At 42.8% G+C, this 22,227-nt stretch overlaps 1 protein-coding gene across 1 annotated transcript; it reads left to right on the top strand.

Annotated features, from left to right (window-relative positions):
- Positions 1-813: 813 nt before the first annotated feature.
- Positions 814-21,657, top strand: LOC137616682 (uncharacterized). The gene is made up of 4 exons (XM_068346623.1): positions 814-939; positions 5,843-6,012; positions 9,720-9,983; positions 20,191-21,657. The coding sequence occupies exons 2-4, from the start codon at positions 5,854-5,856 to the stop codon at positions 21,565-21,567; spliced, it is 1,800 nt and encodes a 599-aa protein (XP_068202724.1). The 5' UTR covers positions 814-939; positions 5,843-5,853; the 3' UTR covers positions 21,568-21,657.
- Positions 21,658-22,227: the final 570 nt, after the last annotated feature.

Raw genomic sequence — 22,227 nt, 5'->3', positions numbered from 1 at the left:
CTATAGGATCCCCCAAACTCTCCATCCTTAGTTCACAAGGATGGTAAGGTTGCAACGACCAAAGAAACGAACAAGTTTAAGTGAAACTCGAACACCAGACTGGCGTTCACCAGAAAGGGACGTTACCACAACCCTTAGTATTTCTTTTCTACGTTTCTAAAATGTTTAAATAATATTCATTTATCTAAATGTATTTTACACACTACTATCTCCAACAGTAGTAGGTAGCATAGGATTATACACATTAACTTAATATTTGGTACGAACTCTGGCCATCAAAATACCCTGTATACTAAAGTACATTGTTTAATATTAGCTCATTTTAGAGTGTGAAACAATTGACCAATACAGTACATATAATAATCTTAATGAACCAGTGAAGAGTATAACCCAAAAAGTGAAAAATTCAGAAGAATAATTAACGTGAGATGTATGCCACTAACCTAAAAAAAATATACTTTTTTTTCCTACTGAAACTTAAAAAAAAAAAAATGTACCTTGGAGTAGGGATCAAAGGGAAAGAAGTTCAGAAACCATTTAAAAATGGAAAATATAAGACAAAAATTCATATTCAATGGAGACAAAAAAATATAGGACATACTTCACATGTTAAAAAAGTTGTAATATATCTATTTCCTTACCTCATTGGGCTACTTTTTCCTTGTTATGATCCCTAGGATAATAGCATCCTACTTTTCCAGCTAGGGTTGTAGCTTACCTAATAATAATAATAATAATAATAATAATAATATTAATAATAATAATAATAAGTGGCAGGGATCTCAAATTGTAGAGTTCAGGAGGAGCCGTTACAGAGAGACAATCTCCATAAAAAATCTAACTAGATCACTTTATTGTTTATGACGTTTTTAGACCTGTAAATTAATATTTATTACATCTAATTTGAAGTGACGTCTCACAGCAATCAATTTGAAATTGGTAAGCATTTCTAATAGATTCAGTAGAAAACTATCTTATAAATTATTAATTTAACGTGTGACAAATATGAGAAATACAATTAAAATTAGACATTCTTAAGGTTTTCTGAGGGTGGTGTTGAAGGCTAGATTTAAGAGGTCTGATTATTATTTATTAATCTAATTATTAATTATTAGAGGTTATAAGTTCTATATTGGAATAATCGTGAATCACCTTGGTCTTCCAGGCTTAGGGTAACCATTCTTGGATTCTCTCTAAAGTATCAGGGGTCTCCACCCCCTGTATTTTGATTGGGGGCCCCTAAAGCTTATTGTATATAGTGTTGGTCTGGGTCACGTACTTCATTTGGTCGATTGCAAATTTTAACTTCTAACCAGTACGTAATTTTAAGGAAATTTTCAATGTTTTTCTGTACAAATATTGATTTTAATGTATATTAAAATGTTTAAAAGAAATCTGTTAATATATGGAAAATATGATATTGGATTTATATTAGGTAAATTTATTTAGTATGACTCGTGTTTAAATCCTGTGTTGGGGTGTATGTATAATGATGGCCATACCCCTTAGGTCCCTTATTTTCAGTCCTATCGCCAAGAATACAGCATTCTCTGCGGGGTCGGAGGGGGGCGTTAGCCCCCTGTTAAGGACGTGGCTTGTAGGTTAAATTAGGTGATGCTCTACAAAGTAGGAGGTCCTGTCCATCATTATACAAAAGCTCCCCTGTTTTCTATGATGATGACAGTTGAGCACGTGTTCAAATTTCAAGGAAAATATGAGGGTACAGTATTAAGCTTACCGGGATACCCTAAAGTAACTTGACCTAAATCACTATTTCTCTAACTTACTTAGGGGAGGGAGTGTTATCCCCTCATATTAACCCCCTACCATAAGTCAACATTTACGATAAACTGTTAATTATCTTTACGTGTAAACAGTGTTTCCTCCACCCCCTCTACCTTATAGTTGTCTGATTTTTCAGATGCCGCTACTTCTAAAAAGAAGAAATGATAGAAAAATTCCAGGAAAATCGATCGATAGGAACGGCATAAAAATCTAACTGCTCTTACCCCTCTTACGCAATAGAGAGCTTGTGGGTTACCAAAACAACCCAAACAAGAAGTGTCGGTACGCAGTACTGGAGTTTACGCCCTAGCTTTACTGGTTCTGTCTTGTACTAGACTGAGCAAGCATATTGTAAATCAACATGTAGGGTTCTGTCCTTCTTCCCCACCCCCTTTTCCGTGGATGCTCAATTGATTGCAGGAAGTCTCGTGAAGCTCCATGCAATCTCTACTCTTAAATGAAAGAGACGCGCTTCTGTACTGAGAACGGACTGAGGAAGAGGTGTCTCATTGCACTGCACAAGAGCTTACCCTCCAGCCATCAGCCCTCAGTCAGGTACCGGACCGAGTATGCGCACTTTTGAACAGAACAAAAGCTACTGCCCTTCTCTCGAACCAATGATCAATATCTTCGCTTTTGCGATTGATGAGACATTCCCTCACGTAAGTGATGGTCAGGAGTACAGTCCCTGGTCTATACGTAATCAGTCACTGCGTGATTGTTTTCCTTGTGACTCCTGGGTGTGGGAGTACTAAAGTACGCTGTACTACGTCAGATTTGAGGGGGCCGTGAGTGGTACATTACAGTTTTTGAAGTACTGTAGAAGCAAATTATCAATTAAACTCCTTTTAAACCTCTTCAGGCCTTGTCTCTTTACATTAATACCATCCATTAACATGTATAACAAGTTATAATTACTGGCAGGGGTTGGTAAGCCCTGGCCACCTGTCTGTCAGCAAGAAAAGGGCTTTGTTCCTTCGTGGAATACAAACACTCGTCCTTTAATTAGGGAGATTGATTTAGCACGAGCTAGAGTTGGTCATTAAAGTTGGATAACAAGTAGTAATCTAGCTGGTGATGGTATTGGGCGGGAAGAGCTTCCCCCTTTCCCAGCGGAGCGATATCTTTCACTTTTTATTTGGCTGCTGACACATACACATGTAATCAGCTCATTTTTATTTTCTTTCTTTTTTTTCAGGAAGTGATGGTTGTTATGCAATGGAGGTAAGAAGTTTGTGTTTGCTGGGGTAACGGTGGATGCTGCAATCGGTTTATGGCTAAACTGGTTGTTTATCCACACACCCTCTGCGTACTTTGCAGTGAGCATAACTGTTTGCGGGCATATGCTGATTGTAGTGGCAGTTGTATGCCCTGATGAGGAAGAAGCATGTGAAGCATTCACTGGGATCGGACTGAGCAATGTCCAAGAAAACTCTAAAAAGTCTTTCGCTGCTACTGCGCCCCTGTGCATTGACCCCCTGGATCAGTCCTTGTGGAGTACACTGCAGGGGCTTGGAGCCCTCAGTTCTATATCAGCAAGTTTTAAAGATTTCTCTGGTGTATGTGAAACCCCTAGTGTTTTCCGCACCCCTTTGGAGGCTGGAAGCTTTTCACCCGTGACCATGCAGGCTGTTGACGATGATTTTAATTTAAGGAAGTTTTGGGCTTCCATAGGTCTTTTATTTTAGGCCCTCCATGACTTTGCGGTTAAGGCTTTTCGCCCCTAGTTCCCCCTGTGCAAGTGTCTCAAATGTTGCAGGTGATGCCTGTAGTGAAAGGTGTGGTGGTTTCCTGTGTCATGGAGCCCGGTGATTCCCCCCCAAATCCTAAGAAGGCAGGTAATTCTGGCAAGGTAGTTCCCGGTCAGGCAGGTAAGGTTCCAGCGTCAGGAGCCGTGGCCCTCATAAATGGCCGGAAAGGCAGAAAAGTCAAGGTGAGTGTTATCCCTGTCCCCGTAGTTACCCCAATCTCTGACCCGGACTCAGTGACTACCATCCCTTCTCCAATGCCCGAGGCCCCATCCATTGTGCTAGGGGTCTGACCATCCTAGCCATCTTCCTCTTCTCTCAGTGTCAGTGGTTTTGCCTCCAGCTCTTCTCGTTGCTGGGTCACGGGACCTTGTGTGTAAATTCCCTTTCCCCTGTGACAATATGCCCCATTGTTGTGGCTCGTGTGGTTTCACCCCCCCGGGGAATGTTGCTGCTGATAGTTGCTCAGATCTCAGGGAGAGGAAGAAGCGTGAGCATTGTTCTTCCTCTTCCTCCTCCTCATTGTTGTCCTCTGATTATGATTCTGACTCTTCTTGTAAAATGAAGAAGAGGAAGAGGTAAAAAAAAGTCCAGGAATGCCAGCCTTTGACATAGGGACACAGCTCTTGTGACACCGCTTACCTTTCGAATAGGGTAGACAGTACCCGAGTGGTTTCTAGCCCTGTGTCACACCAGTTCATGGGGCTAGGGCTGGAACCCAATTTCCTGAGTGCATGCACACTTTGGTAGGCCAGGAATGTGGGGTGGAAGGCTTTGTTCCTCATGCCGTGGAGTAAGGATTCATGGTTGCCTCTCCCATCCTGATCCGTAGTAAAAGTACTTGGTACTTCTTCTGATTCTGCAGGGTCCTGTGCCAGGAGTTCTCCTCCCATTGCCGTTGGCCTACGTTAGTCCCCTATTATGTTCAGGGTTCTGCACTTGGGACAGAACGGTTGTACTCGTGGGGGTGAGCAGTCTCGAGAGCATGCTGTCTCACCCTTTGCCTAGCAAGGCGTGAGGGTGCTCGGGGGCAGGATGTTTCGCAGTCCGGTGCCCACTGAGGCAAACTACCACATCTCGGAGAGTTCCTTTGTGAAGGACCTTATTCATGAGTGTAACAGCCTGGGTGAGGCAACTGTGGCATCTCCTTCAGGAAGGACTTCGGTTATTGATCGGCACTTTGGTGCTCCTCAAGTATCGAAACCCTCAGAGTTGCCCTGGTCGGATCTGGTGGACTTGGCTCTGAATTGGATGGATGATCATATCCGAGAACTCACTCTAGTCCAGTGTGTCAAGCTAGCTCTTGAGGCGCCCCTCCCACTCTCTAGGCAGTGCAGGTTCTACACACCAGAGAATATTGTATCTGCACCTCTGCTGGTTGACCTGTCAGTGTGGGCTCTGACGGAAGGTGCTCTTGTTAGAAAGACTCTAGGTGGAATGCACATCGTTCTGGGGCTCTTGTGTGAGTGGGCATGGAGGCTTCAGACTTGGCCTCTCTCTCCATGCTGTTTCCTGGCTCGACCAGTGGTAAGGAGCTGTTATTTCGTAGAGTCGACGAGGTTATCCACCCCTAAAGCTTTGGAGAAGTACAAGAGCCTTGTACTGGTGAGCAGGAATGCGGTCACCTTCCTAGCCCACCAGGCAGCAAACCTGTGGACTAAAAGGGTTTTGAAGAGGATAGACACTGTGGTTTCTCACTTCTCAAAACTAAGTTACCAAAATGCAGAACTCCGGATGGTGATCGAGAGGAGATGCTCGTGTCATCATTATGCTTAGGTTGTTCAAAGGTTGACAGGAGTTGCCACTTTTGTTCTTCTCCAAGATCCAAGTAAATTGACATTCCCCAGGTCAGTAAATCAGCCAGATTGGTGTTAGGGAAGGTCAAAGGTAACAGATTTTTTAATCAGTTTGTATTTTCCTTAATCATACAAACCAGAGACCTTTAACTTACATGGCTCATCCTGACCACCCAGTAAGTCCTAGGTTAAGATCAATTTGAAGGTTATGATATCTGGCGGGTGGATGGGACATACCAGGCAGCTACTAAGGCTACCTCGTTAAAAGTTTAAACGGGTGTTTACAGAGTTCTCATTCTTCTCTGAAGTCATGCTCCTATTAAAGGTATCAGGTCTATATGGTCAGGAGAAATACAAATGACTCTTTTTCATATTAAAAGGACTCGTGCTTGTATAATTAAGAAAAATACAAGACTTTAATAATTGGTCATTGCTTTTTTTTTTTAGTGTTCTTGGCTATTTTATCATATTTTGTACCATCATTATTAATATGTTACTTCCTTCATCTCCCAGCTTGATCAAGTATGAATGGAGATGTCCCAGAAACACCTCCATCTCAGACACCAAAAACACTCTTCAAGCAAGTTGCCGAGGTTATATCCCTTCAGATTGTACACAACTGTCACGCGGCGTTGGTAAAATGCCTGTTTGATCCCGATGAAAATGTTAGAGATTCAATGATAGTGAGTATTTTATAATTATTCCTTTCATTATTATTATTATTACTAGCCAAGCTATAAACCTATAGTCAATTCTTTTTAGTGAGGCAGATTTGCACCGACTCGCAGGGGTGCCCTTTTAGCTCGGAAAAGCTTCCTGATCGCTGATTGGTTGGGCAAGATAATTCTAACCAATCAGAGAGCAGGAAACTTTTCCGAGCTAAAAGGGCACCGCTGTGAGTCAGTGCAAATGCGCCTCGTTGAAAAAAATTACTTAGTTGGAATAGCAGGATGCCATAAGCCAAGGGGTTCCAAACTGGGAAAAATACCCCAGTGAGGAAAGGAAATAAGGAAATAAATAAACTTCAAGAGAAGTAATGAATAATCAAAATAACATTTTAAGAACCCTAGCAACATTAAAATATAACTTTCATATATAAACTATGAAAAGAGACTTATGTCAGTCTTTCCAGACTTAGCGTTACATTTGTTCCTGCACGAATACAAAACAGCATCCTTTAATAACCATTACTATTTAACAAGGCAAGTATAACTACAGAATGTCAGCAGTGTACATGCATACCCTTACTGCTTCTCAAATTTGGCTGTAATAATCTTTCTTTGTTCCTGTATGACTGCAAATCATCCTTTTTTAATGGGAATATGACGTTAGTGAAGCTGGAAGCACCACCCATTAAATTTTTAGAGAGGAAGTTATAACAAACAATAGGTGGAAAGGAAGTGCAATAATAATGATTTTAGTTCACCATCTCCTCCTATGCCTATTGACGTAAAGGGCCTCAGTTAGATTTTGCCAGTCGTCTCTATCTTGAGCTTTTCAATACTTCTCATCATCTCCTACTTCATGCTTTATAGTCCTCAGCCATGTAGGCCTGGGTCTTCCAACTTATCTAGTGCTTTATGGAGCCCAGCTGAATGTTTGGTGAACTAATCTCTCTTAAGGAGTGCGAAGAGCATGCTCAAACCTTCTCCATTTACCCTTTACCATGATTTCGTCCACATATGGCACTCGAATAATCTCTTATAGTTTCATTTCTAATCCTGTCCTGCCATTTAACTCCTAATATCCTTCTGAGGGTTTTGTTTCAAATCTACCCACGACTCATGTCCATATATTAACACCAATCTCACTAAACTGATGTATTGTATGATTTTTATATGTAATTTCAGGCAATTTGATTTCCAAGTTTTACTTAATCTAGCCGTTATCCGATTTGCTTTTTTCAATTGTTCACTAAACTCTAATTCTAAAAACCCTGTATTGGAGATCATAGTTCCTAAATACTTAAATGATTCTACCTCATCAATCCTTTCTCCTTCCAATGATATTTCATCTTCCATGGCATACTCCGTTCTCATCATCTGTCTTTCTGCTATTTATCTTGCGCCCAACCTCGTGTGATATTTCATGCATTCTGGTAAACAAGAATGGCAAATCCTGTGGTGTTCTGCTAATAAGCACAGCATCATCAGCATACTCTAGGTCTGCTAATTTCCTATTACCAATCCAGCCCAATCCCTCCGACTGTTCCACGCATTACAAAATCCATGTGGAGGATAAACAACATGGGTGACAACATATTCCCTTGGATTTCTCTGCTGTTCACTAGAAATTCATTTGATAGGACTCCATGAACATTAACTTTGCACTTGCTATGCTCATGAACCGACTTTATCAAATTCACATATTTAAGAGGAATTCCATAATAACGGAGGACTCTCCACAAAATTGGGTGGTGCACTCTAGCAATTGATTTTTCAGTTTACAAATGCCATTAAAAGGAGATTTCTATATTCTACGCATTGCTGTACGTCTCAAAATGAAAATTTGGTCAGTACAACTTCTACCTTTTCGAAATCCGGCTTGTACAGCTTTTCATCAGTCTTTCTCTCCAGTTTCTTTAGAATAAGCATAATATATACTGTATTTTCATAACTTACGTAAGTTTATGACTGTAATTATTGTATTCAGTCAGGTCTCCTTTTTTTTGCCATTTTCATCAACACTCCCATTCATCAGGTTTTGCCTCTTCATGACACATTCTACAAAATAATTTTCTAAGTGTTCTGGGGGTCACTTCATTTTCTGCCAGTATCATCTGGGCAGTTATTCCATTGTATCTAGGGACTTTCCATCTTGGGTTTATTTTAGGATAGCTTCATCTTCAAACACTGAATTCATTCATGGGCACATAAAAGTTTTCATGAACTTCATGTATATCAATCAAATTATTCCCTTTGTATCTCCTATTCATAACCTCACTAAAGTGTTCCATCCATTTTCTTTCTTCATCTTCTGTTATTATAACAGATCCATCTCTTTTTGATGAGTATATGCTTCTTCTCCTTTACTTCCAATACTAAAAAATAGTAATAATGATAGATAATAATAGTAAGGATTAAAATAAAAATTATAAATTATTTTTGGGCTCAAGCCATGGAAGGTCCTTCCGGCAGCTTCCTACTGTATAATATTTCTGCGATTGATATTACAAGAGAATTACCATCAGGTATCGCAGGGTTCTAACCCCTGGGACGACTATCCTAAGATATCGTGTATAATCAGGGACGTATCCGTAGATAACCATAGATATCTGCACCTCTAACAGACTTAACCCAGTCTAGGAAACGAAAATTAATAAAAATAATATTTTGGAAGTAGACCCTCATTAATGCTACTCGGAGAGCCGCCAGGGGGTGTGACTTCCCTGCTACCCACTTGTAACTAGAGACACCTTTGTTGTGAAATTTGACAACTAAGTTTCCAGTTTCTCTGAAATCTTGATTGTATTAAAGGACTCGGGGGTTTGTGTAACTAGGAAAAATTAAAATGATTTTTTAAATTTGTGATTTTCAGTAATAACAGACTTATCAAGTCAATCATAGAAGAGGTAAACTTCTATAGTACTACCACTATTATTATATCGTCCATACATAATTATGGTGTACGTTTATTAGCCATCAGTCATTTGGAGTTTGCTTATCCTACAAACAACAAAGATTTAAAGATTATTATATTGTAAATTGAATAATCTATTGTTTAACATAGAATTATTATATATACAGTACATATTTCTTTTTGGAGTATGACAAATAATTGAAATTACCAATATAAAAAATGCAGTTCTTTGCTTACTGATCTTGTCTCATGTCTTGAGTATATACATATGATTAAATTTATCAAATGTGCTAGAAATAGGAATGAATGGCGAGCGATTGTGACGCAGTTCCGGTAGGTTCTGCTGCTTCCTTCGGTGCCTTGGATGACCGCGGAGGTAGCAGCAGTAGGGGATTCAGCGTTATGAAGCTTCATCTGTGGTGGATAACGGGGGAGGGTGGGCTGTGGCACCCTAGCAGTACCAGCCGAACTCGGTTGAGTCCCTTGTCAGGCTGGGAGGAACGTAGAGAAGAGAGGTCCCCTTTTTTGTTTCATTTGTTTGATGTCGGCTACCCCCCAAAATTGGGGGAAGTGCCTTGGTATATGTATGTCACATACATATACCAAAGGCACTTCCCCCAATTTTTGGGGGTAGCTGACATCAACAAATGAAACAAAACAAAAAAAAGGGGACATCTACTCTCTACGTTCCTCCAGCCTAACCAGGGACTCAACAGAGTTCAGCTGGTACTGCTAGGGTGCCACAGCCCAACCTCCCACATTATCCACCACGGTATACGTATGGATGGATGTAATTTCTTCATATTTTCAGGTGTACTTGAAAAGACTGACAGGATACTACTGGAACAACAAGTATGGTTTGGTGGAGTACTATCGCAAACACATCAGCAGTGTGTTTACAGACGTAATGGAGCTCCACTCTAGCAAAGTCGATGCCTTGCCAGTCGAGTTACGTACCCTCCTCAAGGAAACCTCAAGTGTCATGGTACCTTCAATACTCGTCACACTTGCTGCTCAAGTCCTGTTTACTTTTGAGGTTGGATATTCCAGTGCAATGGATATGTTCCAAATATTGGTAAGTGAGGAACGAAGACTTTGAACCATATAATGTAGAAATTAACCCTTTTACCCCCGGGGTATTTGGAAATTTCCAACCCTTAACCCCCAAGGGGTTATTTTTTTTCCCAGCACATTTTGCAGTATATTTTTTTTAAATTGCTCTGACAGCCTTAATTTTTGTCATAGAGAGGTCAGGTTGGTCTCATTCTCTTGGAAAATGCCTGAATTTTTTCAAAAAATTATAAAAAATATGAAAAAAAATTTTTTTATAGCATTTTTTTTGCAAGGACGTACCGGTACGTCCATGGGGGTAAAGGGATGGGTTTTGTGAAACGTACCAGTACGTCTTTTGGGGGTAAAAGGGTTAATAATTTTCTTGAATCTTGCTGGATATTTATATGCTATTCCTTCTAAGAAGAAAGAGTTGGTCCTTCACATAATACAAACTTTCAACCATCAATTGGAGTATGACTTCAGTGAAGCTTTGAACAGTTGTTTTAACTTTATAAACGAGGGTTTTAATTAGTAGTAGTAGCTGGTAGGCCCCAACAATTCACCGGGTATCGTAGCTTTCACCTCGACTTCGGCCGTAGAAGAGTACATACGTATATTTTGTACTCTGTTTTAATCTTTTGCCTTTTCTTTGAGTTTAAATATTGGTCTTTGAGTTGTTTCCAAGGGATATTACGATTGGAATTGCAGTGTTCCCTGGTAACTATAATTATGTAACAGATTCTATACTACCTGCCGGTATCCAATATACTAGTTCCTGCCGAGTGACATGTCTATTGCTGTCTTATACCTTGTGTGTGAGTGTGTGTGTAAACTGAAGTATTTCTTGAACCAATTTGCACTTGAACATCCATTTTGAGAGCTGATGAAGCGGATTCCCATCTGGGCGGTGTTTCACATCGTGGAGTTGTCAGCAAGATACATTCAACGCAAGAGGAAGGTACTAGCAGACAAACTCAGTCGGCAGTAGCAGGTCTCCACATCTTCTGGTAGTGGAAGGCTTCTTTGCCTGGAGAGCTCCCAGGGGATCGACTTGTTTGCCATATACTGGACCAGGAATCTCCCATATTACACTCCACCATTATGGACCCATGGACAATGTTTGAAGGTAGCTTTCATCACCCATAGAATTACATGGACTACTACATGTTTCTGCCTTCAGCCTGATCTAGCTGGTAATCAAGAGTGTTGATTACATCAGGATTCAAGATGACCCTGGTGGTTCCCAGATGGCCCTCCTCAGGCCAAGTGGTATCCCGACCTGCTTGCTCTTCTGGCTATATCCTGAGAGAGCTACCCCTGTTGTCGCCCACTCTTCTGTCAGCCATACCTGCAGAAGTACCTCCAAGACGTGGAGTCCGTGGCTCTTTATGGGTGGAGACTATCCAGCATTTCCTCCAATCAAAAGGCTCCGAGCCTTCAGGAGAAACATGTCAGTGGGCCAAGTGTTGAATGCTGGTGTCTGGAAGATAGATCACCTTCATGGCCCTTTTATTATTATTTGTTAAGCTGCAACCCTAGTTGGAAAGGCAGGTAGCTATAAGTCTGAGGGCTCCAACAGGGAAAATAGCTCGAGAAGAAATTAACAATAAAATAAAATATTTCAAGAAGAGTAACAACATTAAAATAAATCTTTCATATATAAACTATGAAAACTTCAAAATAAAACAAGAGGAAGGGAAATAAGATAGAATAGTGTGCCTGAGTGTACCCTCAAGCAAGAGAGCTCTACCCCAAGACAGTGAAAGACCATGGTACAGAGGCTATGGCAACCAGCCCAGCTCTTTCATAGAATAAGGCTGCACATCGTCTATGGTGACACGTAGATGTGTCATGAAAGAATGGCAGTATGCCTGGTGCTTCTTCATTCCTTTGTCCCCCTCGAGGGACCAAGCAGTCAAAATGTTAATTGCTAGTCAGACCAGATGCTGGACTTTCACTTCAAAGTTCCATTCTTTAAGTTTAAAAAAGTATCTCTTCCTATCCCCCTTTGACAAGTCGGGGATGGTGGATCTTATACCAACCCTTTAATCTGTATTTATTTCCAACTGACGTTCCCTTTGGGGAGGGAAAGAGATCTCTAGTTTTGATTAGATACGTGTATAAATGTATGGGAGAAGTACAAGAGGAAGGCCAAGGTTTGGGTGGATGTATGGAGTGAAGAAAGCTCTGGGTGATAGGAGGATAGATGTGAGAGAGGCAAGAGAACATGCTAGAAATGAATGGCGAAAGATTGTGACGCAGTTCCGGTAGGCCCTGCTGTTTCCTCCAGTCGCCTTGGATGACCGAGGGGGTAGCAGCAGTAGGGGATTCAGCGTTATGAAGCTTCATCTGTGGTGGATAACGGGGGAGGGTGGGCTGTGGCTCCCTAGCAATACCAGCCTAACTCGGTTGAGTTCCTCATCAGGCTGGGAGGAGCGTAGAGAGAAAAGGTCTCCTTTTTTTTTCATTTATTTGATATCGGCTACCCCAAAAATTGGGGGAAGTGCCTTGGTATATGGATGGATAAATTTATAGCCTATCAGTTTTCATTCATATGACTTGATTTGCTTCTCCGTAGATCAAGGGTAGATTACTTCCAGAGAAGAAAATTAACCCTCCAGTTTGGGTTCTACTGTAGAGGACTTCAGAGACACCAAGCAGTGAGTCTCCCTTATTGAAGGACAAGGAACAAATTTTTAAAAGTAACTTGTATTTTTCCTAGCCTTACAAACCACATTCCTTTAATCTCTATTCCCTTCTCAGTCCTGGGTCGAAAGGTCAAATGTGAGAGTTCTCTGACGGGAAAGTGAGCGGAGCTCCCTGTCCCGCTCCTTTGCCAATTGAATAACTGCTCGTTATTTAACTTTAACAATCAATTTGAGCTTACACTGAAACAATTTCCCTAATTAAAGGACTCTGGTTTGCATGAATAGGAAAAATACAAATTACTTTTTAAAAAATATGTTATTTTCCTTAGTAAAATAAATTTTTGAATATACTTACCCGGTGATCATGTAGCTGCAACTCTGTTGCCCGACAGAAAAAACCTACGGGCGGGATACGCCAGCGATCGCTATACAGGTGGGGGTGTACAACAACAGCGCCATCTGTCGAGTAGGTACTCAGGTACTTCTTGTCAACAAGAACCAATTTTCTCCTCGGTCCACTGGGTCTCTATGGGGAGGAAGGGAGGGTCCTTAAATTCATGATCACCGGGTAAGTATATTCAAAAATTTATTTTACTAAGGAAAATAACATTTTTCAATATTAATCTTACCCGGTGATCATGTAGCTGATTCACACCCAGGGGGGTGGGTGGAGACCAGCATACATGTTAACATTAGAAGCTAAGTATCCCGTATTTCATTTTAGCAGTTATTCAAAATAACAAACATAAAATTAATAAGTACCTGGTAAGGAAGTCGACTTGAACCATTACTCTGCCTTTTTAAGTACTGTACGTCTTCCTTACTGAGCCTCGCGATCCTCTTAGGATGCTGAGCGACTCCTAGGTGCTGGAGTATGAAGGGCTGCAACCCATACTAAAGGACCTCATCACAACCTCTAATCTAGGCGCTTCTCAAGAAAGAATTTGACCACCCGCCAAATCAACCAGGATGCGAAAGGCTTCTTAGCCTTCCGTACAACCCAAAAACAACAATAAAAAGCATTTCAAGAGAAAGATTAAAAAAGGTTATGGGATTATGGGAATGTAGTGGTTGAGCCCTCACCTACTACTGCACTCGCTGCTACGAATGGTCCCAGGGTGTAGCAGTTCTCGTAAAGAGACTGGACATCTTTAAGGTAAAATGATGCGAACACTGACTTGCTTCTCCAATAGGTTGCATCCATTACACTCTGCAGAGATCGGTTCTGTTTGAAGGCCACTGAAGTAGCGACAGCTCTAACTTCATGTGTCCTTACCTTCAGCAAAGCATGGTCTTCCTCATTCAGATGAGAATGGGCTTCTCTAATCAAAAGTCTGATGTAATAAGAAACTGCGTTCTTCGACATCGGTAAAGAAGGTTTCTTAATAGAACACCATAAAGCTTCTGATTGTCCTCGTAATGGCTTCGTACATTTTAAATAGTACTTGAGAGCTCTTACTGGGCTTAGTACTCTCTCTTGTTCGTTTCCAACCAAACTGGACAGACTTGGAATCTCGAACGATTTGGGCCAAGGACGAGAAGGGAGTTCGTTTTTAGCTAAAAAACCAAGCTGTAAGGAACATGTAGCCGTTTCAGATGTAAATCCTATGTTCCTGCTGAAGGCGTGTATCTCACTGACTCTTTTAGCTGTTGCCAAACAAACGAGAAAAAGAGTCTTCAAAGGGAGATCTTTAAAAGAGGCTGATTGAAGCGGTTCGAACCTTGCTGACATCAGGAACCTTAAAACCACGTCTAAGTTCCAACCTGGTGTGGCTAACCGACGCTCCTTTGAGGTCTCAAAAGACTTCAGGAGATCCTGTAGATCTTTGTTGTTGGAAAGATCTAAGCCTCTGTGGCGGAAGACTGCTGCCAACATGCTTCTGTAACCTTTGATCGTAGGAGCTGATAGGGATCTTACCCTCCTTAGGTGTAAAAGGAAGTCAGCTATCTGCGTTACAGAGGTACTGGTTGAGGATACTGAATTCGCCTTGCACCAGCTTCGGAAGACTTCCCATTTTGACTGGTAGACCTTGAGAGTGGATGTCCTCCTTGCTCTGGCAATCGCTCTGGCTGCCTCCTTCGAAAAGCCTCTAGCTCTTGAGAGTCTTTCGATAGTCTGAAGGCAGTCAGACGAAGAGCGTGGAGGCTTGGGTGTACCTTCTTTACGTGCGGCTGACGCAGAAGGTCCACTCTTAGAGGAAGAGTCCTGGGAACGTCTACTAGCCATTGCAGTACCTCGGTGAACCATTCTCTCGCGGGCCAGAGGGGAGCAACCAACGTCAACCTTGTCCCTTCGTGAGAGGCGAACTTCTGCAGTACCTTGTTGACAATCTTGAACGGGGGGAACGCATAAAGGTCTAGATGGGACCAATCCAGAAGAAAGGCATCTACGTGAACTGCTGCTGGGTCCGGAATCGGTGAGCAATAATTTGGGAGCCTCTTGGTCATCGAGGTAGCGAACAGATCTATGGTGGGCTGACCCCACAGGGCCCATAGTCTGTTGCAAACATTCTTGTGAAGGGTCCATTCTGTAGGGATGATCTGACCCTTCCGGCTGAGGCGGTCTGCCATGACATTCATATTGCCTTGAATGAACCTCGTTACAAGCGATATCTTTCGCTCTCTTGACCAGGTGAGGAGGTCCCTTGCGATCTCGAACAACGTCATCGAATGAGTCCCTCCTTGCTTGGAGATGTACGCCAGGGCTGTAATGTTGTCGGAGTTCACCTCCACCACCTTGCCTAGAAGAAGGGACTTGAAGCTTCTCAAGGCCAGATGAACTGCCAGTAGCTCCTTGCAGTTGATGTGTAGTGCTCTTTGATCCGGATTCCAGGTGCCCGAGCATTCCCGACCGTCCAGTGTCGCACCCCAGCCCGTGTCCGATGCGTCCGAGAAGAGAAGGTGGTCGGGGGTCTGAACAGCCAGTGGTAGACCTTCCTTGAGAAGAATGTTGTTCTTCCCCCAAGTCAGTGCAGACTTCATCTCTTCGGATATAGGAACTGAGACCGCTTCTAGCGTCATGTCCTTTCTCCAGTGAGCAGCTAGGTGATACTGAAGGGGTCGGAGGTGGAGTCTCCCTAACGCGATGAACTGGTCCAGCGATGAAAGCGTCCCTATTAGACTCATCCACTGTCTGACTGAACATCGGTTCCTTTTCAGCATGCTCTGGATGCATTCTTGGGCTTGACTGATTCTGGGGGCCGACGGAAAAGCCCGAAAAGCTTGACTCTGAATCTCCATACCTAGATAGACTATAGTTTGGGATGGGACGAGTTGGGACTTTTCTATATTGACCAGGAGACCCAATTCCTTGGTCAGATCCATAGTCCATTTGAGATTCTCCAGACAGCGACGACTTGACGCAGCTCTTAAAAGCCAGTCGTCCAAATAGAGGGAGGCTCTGATGTCTGCCAAATGCAGGAATTTGGCAATATTCCTCATCAGTTTGGTAAACACTAGAGGTGCCGTGCTTAGGCCAAAGCACAGGGCTTGGAACTGGTAAACCACCTTCCCAAAGACGAACCTTAGGAAAGGTTGGGAGTCTGGATGGATGGGGACGTGAAAGTACGCGTCCTTTAGGTCTAACGAGACCATCCAGTCTTCCTTCCTGACCGATGCTAGCACCGACTTCATCGTCTCCATGGTGAACGTCTGCTTGGTGACAAAGACATTTAGAGCACTGACGTCCAGCACCGGTCTCCACCCTCCTGTCTTCTTCGCTACTAAGAAGAGACGGTTGTAGAAGCCCGGGGATTGATGGTCCCGGACTATGACTACCGCTCCCTTTTGTAGCAAGAGAGACACCTCTTGCTGTAAAGCTACCCTCTTGTCCTCCTCTCTGTACCTGGGAGAGAGGTCGATGGGAGTAGTTGCTAGAGGGGGCTTGCGCAAGAATGGAATCCTGTACCCCTCTCTGAGCAACTTCACAGACTGTGCGTCTGCACCCCTGTTCTCCCAGTCCTGCCAGTAGTTCTTGAGCCTGGCTCCCACTGCTGTCTGGAGAAGAAGGCAGTCAGACTCTGCCTTTTGAGGACTTGGAACCCTTCTTCTTTTTGCCACGTTGACTATCGGCACGGGTACCTCCTCTGCTGGAGGTTCTGCCACGAAAGGGCGGAATGAACCTAGACGCTGGTGTGTCCATCCTAGGTCTAGGCACGGAAGGTAAAGCTGTGACTTTACGTGCGGATGACGCCACCAGGTCATGGGTGTCTTTCTGGATCAACGAGGCAGCAATCCCCTTGATCAGCTCTTCAGGAAAGAGACACTTGGATAGCGGAGCAAACATCAGCTCTGACTTCTGACATGGTGTGATCCCTGCCGACAAGAAGGAGCAAAGGTGATCTCGCTTCTTAAGAACTCCAGACACGAAAGAAGCTGCAAGCTCGCCAGACCCATCCCGAATGGCTTTGTCCATGCATGACATGATGAGCATGGCAGAGTCCTTATCCAAAGGGGAGGTCTTTCTGCTTAACGCTCCCAAACACCAGTCCAGGAAGTTGAAGATCTCAAACGCACGAAAAACTCCCTTCAAAAGATGGTCCAGGTCCGAAAAGGTCCAGCAAATCTTGGAGCGTCTCATAGCCAGTCTGCGGGGAGAGTCTACCAGACTTGAGAAGTCGCCCTGGGCAGAGGCAGGAACTCCCAAGCCGAGATCTTCTCCCGTGGCATACCAGACGCTAGATTTGGAAGCAAGCTTGGTCGGTGGAAAGATGAAGGATGTCTTCCCAAGTTGCTTCTTGGCCTGCAACCACTCTCCCAGTACCCTTAAAGCTCTCTTGGATGAGCGCGCGAGTACGAGCTTCGTAAAGGCAGGAGCTGCTGACTGCATGCCTAAAGCGAACTCAGAGGGAGGTGAGCGCGGGGCTGCAGACACAAACTGGTCCGGATACAACTCCTTAAACAGGGCAAGGACTTTCCTAAAGTCTAAGGAGGGAGGCGTAGTCTTGGGTTCCTCTATGTCGGAGTGTTGATCGTCCAAATGCGCAGCTTCGTCGTCATCAGAGATTCCTTCATCCGAATGCTGAGGAGGAAGCGGCAAAGGAGGAGAAGAAAGCTGAACGGCTGAATGCGGCAGCACGGGTGCATGCGTAGCTGCACTGGATCCAACATCATGCCGCTGCTGGTCAGTCTGAGAGCTGGCAACAACAAAAGCGGAGTGATGGTGTGTGGTGGGGACTGCCGTGGGTTGCGGAGACTGCCGCATTGCATCAAAACACGGCAGCTTGACAGCACCTTCCCACTGCTGATGCGGTAGCTCACGCATGTCAACGGAGGGTGCCGCACGTCGGCTAACGTCAACATGCGTCTGGCAGGGTCGACTGTGCATCGGTGGTGGAGCTCTAACAGCCGGAGTGTGGGAGTAGGCAGCCGTAGTGTCTGCTGAGCGCACAACCGTGGCAGGTTGTAGGTTAACGGGTGCAGTGTCAACCTTCTCAGCACGATACTCCTGCATGAAGGAAGCTAGCTGAGTCTGCATAGACTGCAGCATAGACCACTTAGGGTCTACAGCGGTTGATGCGGCAACAGACGGAGTGATTGCCTGCTGCGGAACCACTCTACCTCTCTTGGGAGGTGTGCAGTCTTCGGAAGACTGCGGCGAGTCCGAACTGACCCAGTGGCTACACCTGGGCCGTTGGACTCGCTCGGAAGGGACCTTGCGCTTGAGAGGTCGTGAGACCTTGGTCCAGCGTTTCTGACGAGAAACTTCTTCCACAGACGAGGAATGAATGGGCTCACTCGTCTGTTTGTGGGTGGGACGATCTCTGCAAGATACGTCCGCAACCACTGAGGGTACATCTGTACGCTGATCAAGGCCTGTCGAACCCTTTGGTCCTTCGACATTGCTTCTCCCCTGGGCTTGGGAGCTTGCAAGAGGTCCCGGACTGGGAGGACGACTGGCACGAACAGATGCACCCTCATGCGTAACACTGACACTGACACTTTTCACAGCACTTGCACTCACTACACTTCCCACTGCACTTTTCTCCTTCAACTCTTTGACGTCGGCCAAGAGTTGATTGCGGTCATTCGCTAATGACTCAACTCTGTCACCAAGAGCCTGAATGGCACGCATCATGTCCGCCATCGAGGGTTGCTGAGAGCTAGTAGAAGGGTCGGGTGTCACCACTACAGGGGAAGGAATAGGTTGTGGGGCATGGGGAGAGGAAAAAACAAAAGAGCGAGACGAACTCCTCCTGATCCTATCCTTCTCTAGCCTACGTGCATTCTTAAGGAATTCATTAAAATCGAATTCCGAAAGCCCAGCGCATTCCTCACATCGATCTTCCAATTGACAGGATTTACCCCTACAATTGGAACAAACGGTGTGAGGATCTATAGAGGCCTTCGGAAGACGCCTAGAACAGTCCCTAGCGCTACACTGCCTGTACTTGGGGACTTGAGTAGGGTCAGACATCTTGAATTAGTCAAAGGGGGAAATCCAAAATCTATCCAAGTCGTCAACAAATAATCCAAATCTAATCAAAAAAGCTTGATAAGGTAATGATAATAACTCCTGTACAGCGAAAGCTAATATCTAGAGAGAATACATCACCAAATAGCGTGAAAATAAACTCCAGAAACAACAGCGTATCAAGTAGGTCTTGCCGGTGGCACGACAGAGAGAAAATTGGTTCTTGTTAACAAGAAGTACCTGAGTACCTACTCGACAGATGGCGCTGTTGTTGTACACCCCCACCTGTATAGCGATCGCTGGCGTATCCCGCCCGTAGGTTTTTTCTGTCGGGCAACAGAGTTGCAGCTACATGATCACCGGGTAAGATTAATATTGAAAAGTATATTTTCCTCCATTTTGTATGCTCTAATATACAGAAGGGCCTCAACTTGCAAGCATTTGGAGATACAAACACAAATCCAATTGAAAATAACAAAGATAAGATGAAGAAATACAGTACTGTAATAAAACAATTGTCATTTAATACAGTAAGCAAAATAATACTTGTAATAACCTGATATCTATTTCATATGAAACCTGACTATTTGTTGACTTCAGTAGCTGGAAATTGTAGGGATGAAATTCAGGTTAGGCCTACCCAAGGCCAAATTTTCTAAAAAATCAACCTACATACAGCTTGGAATCTATTAACCCTTTTACTGGGGCCCCAGGGTCTTTGGAAATTTCCAACCCTTAACCCCCAAGGGGTTATTTTTTCCCAGCACATTTTGCAGTATATATTTTTTAAATTGCTCTAACAGTCTTAATTTTTGTCATAGAGAGGTCAGGTTGGTCTCATTCTCTTGGAAAATGCCTGAATTTTCTCAAAAAATGATTAAAAATATGAAAAAAAAAATTTATAGCATTTTATGGCAAGGACGTACCGGTACGTCCAGGGGGGTAAAGGGATGTGTTTTGTGAAACGTACCAGTACGTCCTTTGGGGGTAAAAGGGTTAAGTTTGTAAGTTGAGGACCTTATGTAATTACCCAACATCCAACTACATGTTAGTCCAGTGTTTACATGTCATTTCAGTATAAATCCTTATAAATCAGTACTGTACAAACCTAGAACTGACTTAATAATGAAATTGAATGACTATTTACGTACCTTTGACCCTTTTTGCAGACCGTTCGTAGTGGGACCGCTAGAATATTCAACAAACTTTTAGAAGCAACTGCTCCATTTCATTTGGAGAGATTATCAACGGCCTTCATCAAGTTTGAAGAATCTGCACCGTTGGTAACTCTGCTGAAACATTCCCCTTACCTCAAGCACGTGTATCTTGTTAATAATAGTAGTTTTTTCGTATTTAATAGTCTTCGAATACATTGCAAAAATATTGAAACTGTATATTTTAAACTGTTTGCGTATTATGCTGTGCTCACGAGTGGAAGTTCATCAAGTGATATCCTCTTCGAAACCTTTTTCGGGGGACTGAAAATGGATGATGTAATAAAAAGTCTGGATTGTAAAGGACAAGTTGTGCTCTCCTTTCCAAAGTTAAAGGAAGTAGTTATCAATAATAACAATTCAAATACATGTGTTCCAATAACAGAATTTATGCATTGTCTTCAGCACTTTTACCCACATATTAAGACGAGATGGGTTAACTTCATCAATATTCACAAACCTAGTCCAGAGCTCCCTGTGTCCACTTTTAGATTACAGTCTCCCTTTTTAATAAAAGAAAAATATAACTGGGATGTTCTGCAGATTGGCTACGTTAATGAATTAGAATTATTGGATGACACGGTGGAAAATTACGGAGAGTATCCTACCGTAAACCACATCGTGATTGAAGTTGATGCCGTCTTCAGTACAAAGACAAGGAATTTCGTCAAAGACCTAATGAAAAGGCACCAATGCATGAGCATTGAATTAGTATTGTATAAACATTCTCTCTTCTCTAATTCAGAATTAGCATCTGTATTTAATGATATTGGTAATATTTTACAGACATTATGTCTCAATTTACTTTATGGAGTTGTTGCTACAGAGCTTGTGGTAGCTTTAAATTCATGTACAGCACTTCAAGTTCTGAGCTTAGAAACAAATCTTGAATCATACGATCATTCACAAAGTCCTTTTAATATATTTCCAAAGTTGAATTCCTTAACACTTACCATACATTCTCCAAAATTTCCCAGCAAAGATGCAGAAAATTTCCAGCATCACTTGATAATGTCGGCACCTTTTATTCGAACGCTAAAGACGTCGTACATCTCCGAAGAGGGACTGGACAGGATGGATGTTGGAGGACTTCTACACTTGAATACATTACACATAGGCAGTACTTTTCCCAGAAACCTTGAAAGCTTCATCAGACGACTTCCATCGTTGTCTGTACTTACGTTAAACGGTCACTTCTGGACCTGTCGTCGCAGGAGCAATGGCACTTACTTTAGTCTAAAGAAGCATTTCAAAGGTACAAACTTGAATATCTACGGGATAGGTAAATTTTCACGGTATCCCTTCACCCAATGTTATGAATTCTTTGACTGATATATTTATTGGAACCACTTCTGTATGTATAATTTTTAAAATCTATTTTTATAGATATGTGCAATAAGTTTTATTAAAAAAATTCACCGATTATTCATTTCTTTATCCTAGATGATTAATAATTTTTCCAAGTGTGACCAGCAGTGGTCTTGAGGTAGCCTGGCCCAATGAAATTGGGAATATATCACTTTGTACAGTTTGTAAAGTTTGCTGATGGGGGATGAAAGGTCTGATGAAGACCTCTGGACTCCGATCAACCTTAAATGAATACATAATCTTATATTCTTCTCTATTACACTTCATAAGAACTATATAAAATGTACAACATATTTTTGTCATTACTGTACTGTACTGACTATTAGAGTCAATAGTTAACCCTTTTACCCCCAGGCTATTTGGAAATTTCCAACACTTAACCCTCAAGGGGTTGTTTTTTTCCCAGCATATTTTGCAGTATATTTTTTTTAAATTGCTCTAACAGCCTTAATTTTTGTCATAGAGAGGTCAGGTTGGTCTCATTCTCTTGGAAAATGCCTGAATTTTCTCAAAAAATTATCAAAAATATGAAAAAAATAATTTTTATAGCATTTTTTTGCAAGGACGTACCGGTACGTCCATGAGGGTAAAGGGATGGCTTTAGTGAAACGTACCAGTACGTCC

This window comes from Palaemon carinicauda, chromosome 2 (genome assembly GCF_036898095.1).
Source record: "Palaemon carinicauda isolate YSFRI2023 chromosome 2, ASM3689809v2, whole genome shotgun sequence".
In the NCBI taxonomy this organism is placed as follows: Eukaryota; Metazoa; Arthropoda; class Malacostraca; order Decapoda; family Palaemonidae; genus Palaemon; species Palaemon carinicauda.
The sequence above is the reverse complement of the archived record's forward strand: the minus strand, read 5'-3'. Positions and strand labels throughout refer to the sequence as shown.

Excerpts from the sequence above, each read along its gene's own strand:
- LOC137616682 (XM_068346623.1), top strand. The coding sequence starts at position 5,854 with ATGAATGGAGATGTCCCAGAAACACCTCCATCTCAGACACCAAAAACA. Across the intron at positions 6,013-9,719 it reads ATGTTAGAGATTCAATGATA|GTGTACTTGAAAAGACTGAC; the intron begins GTGAGTATTTTA and ends TCATATTTTCAG. Across the intron at positions 9,984-20,190 it reads TGGATATGTTCCAAATATTG|ACCGTTCGTAGTGGGACCGC; the intron begins GTAAGTGAGGAA and ends CCCTTTTTGCAG.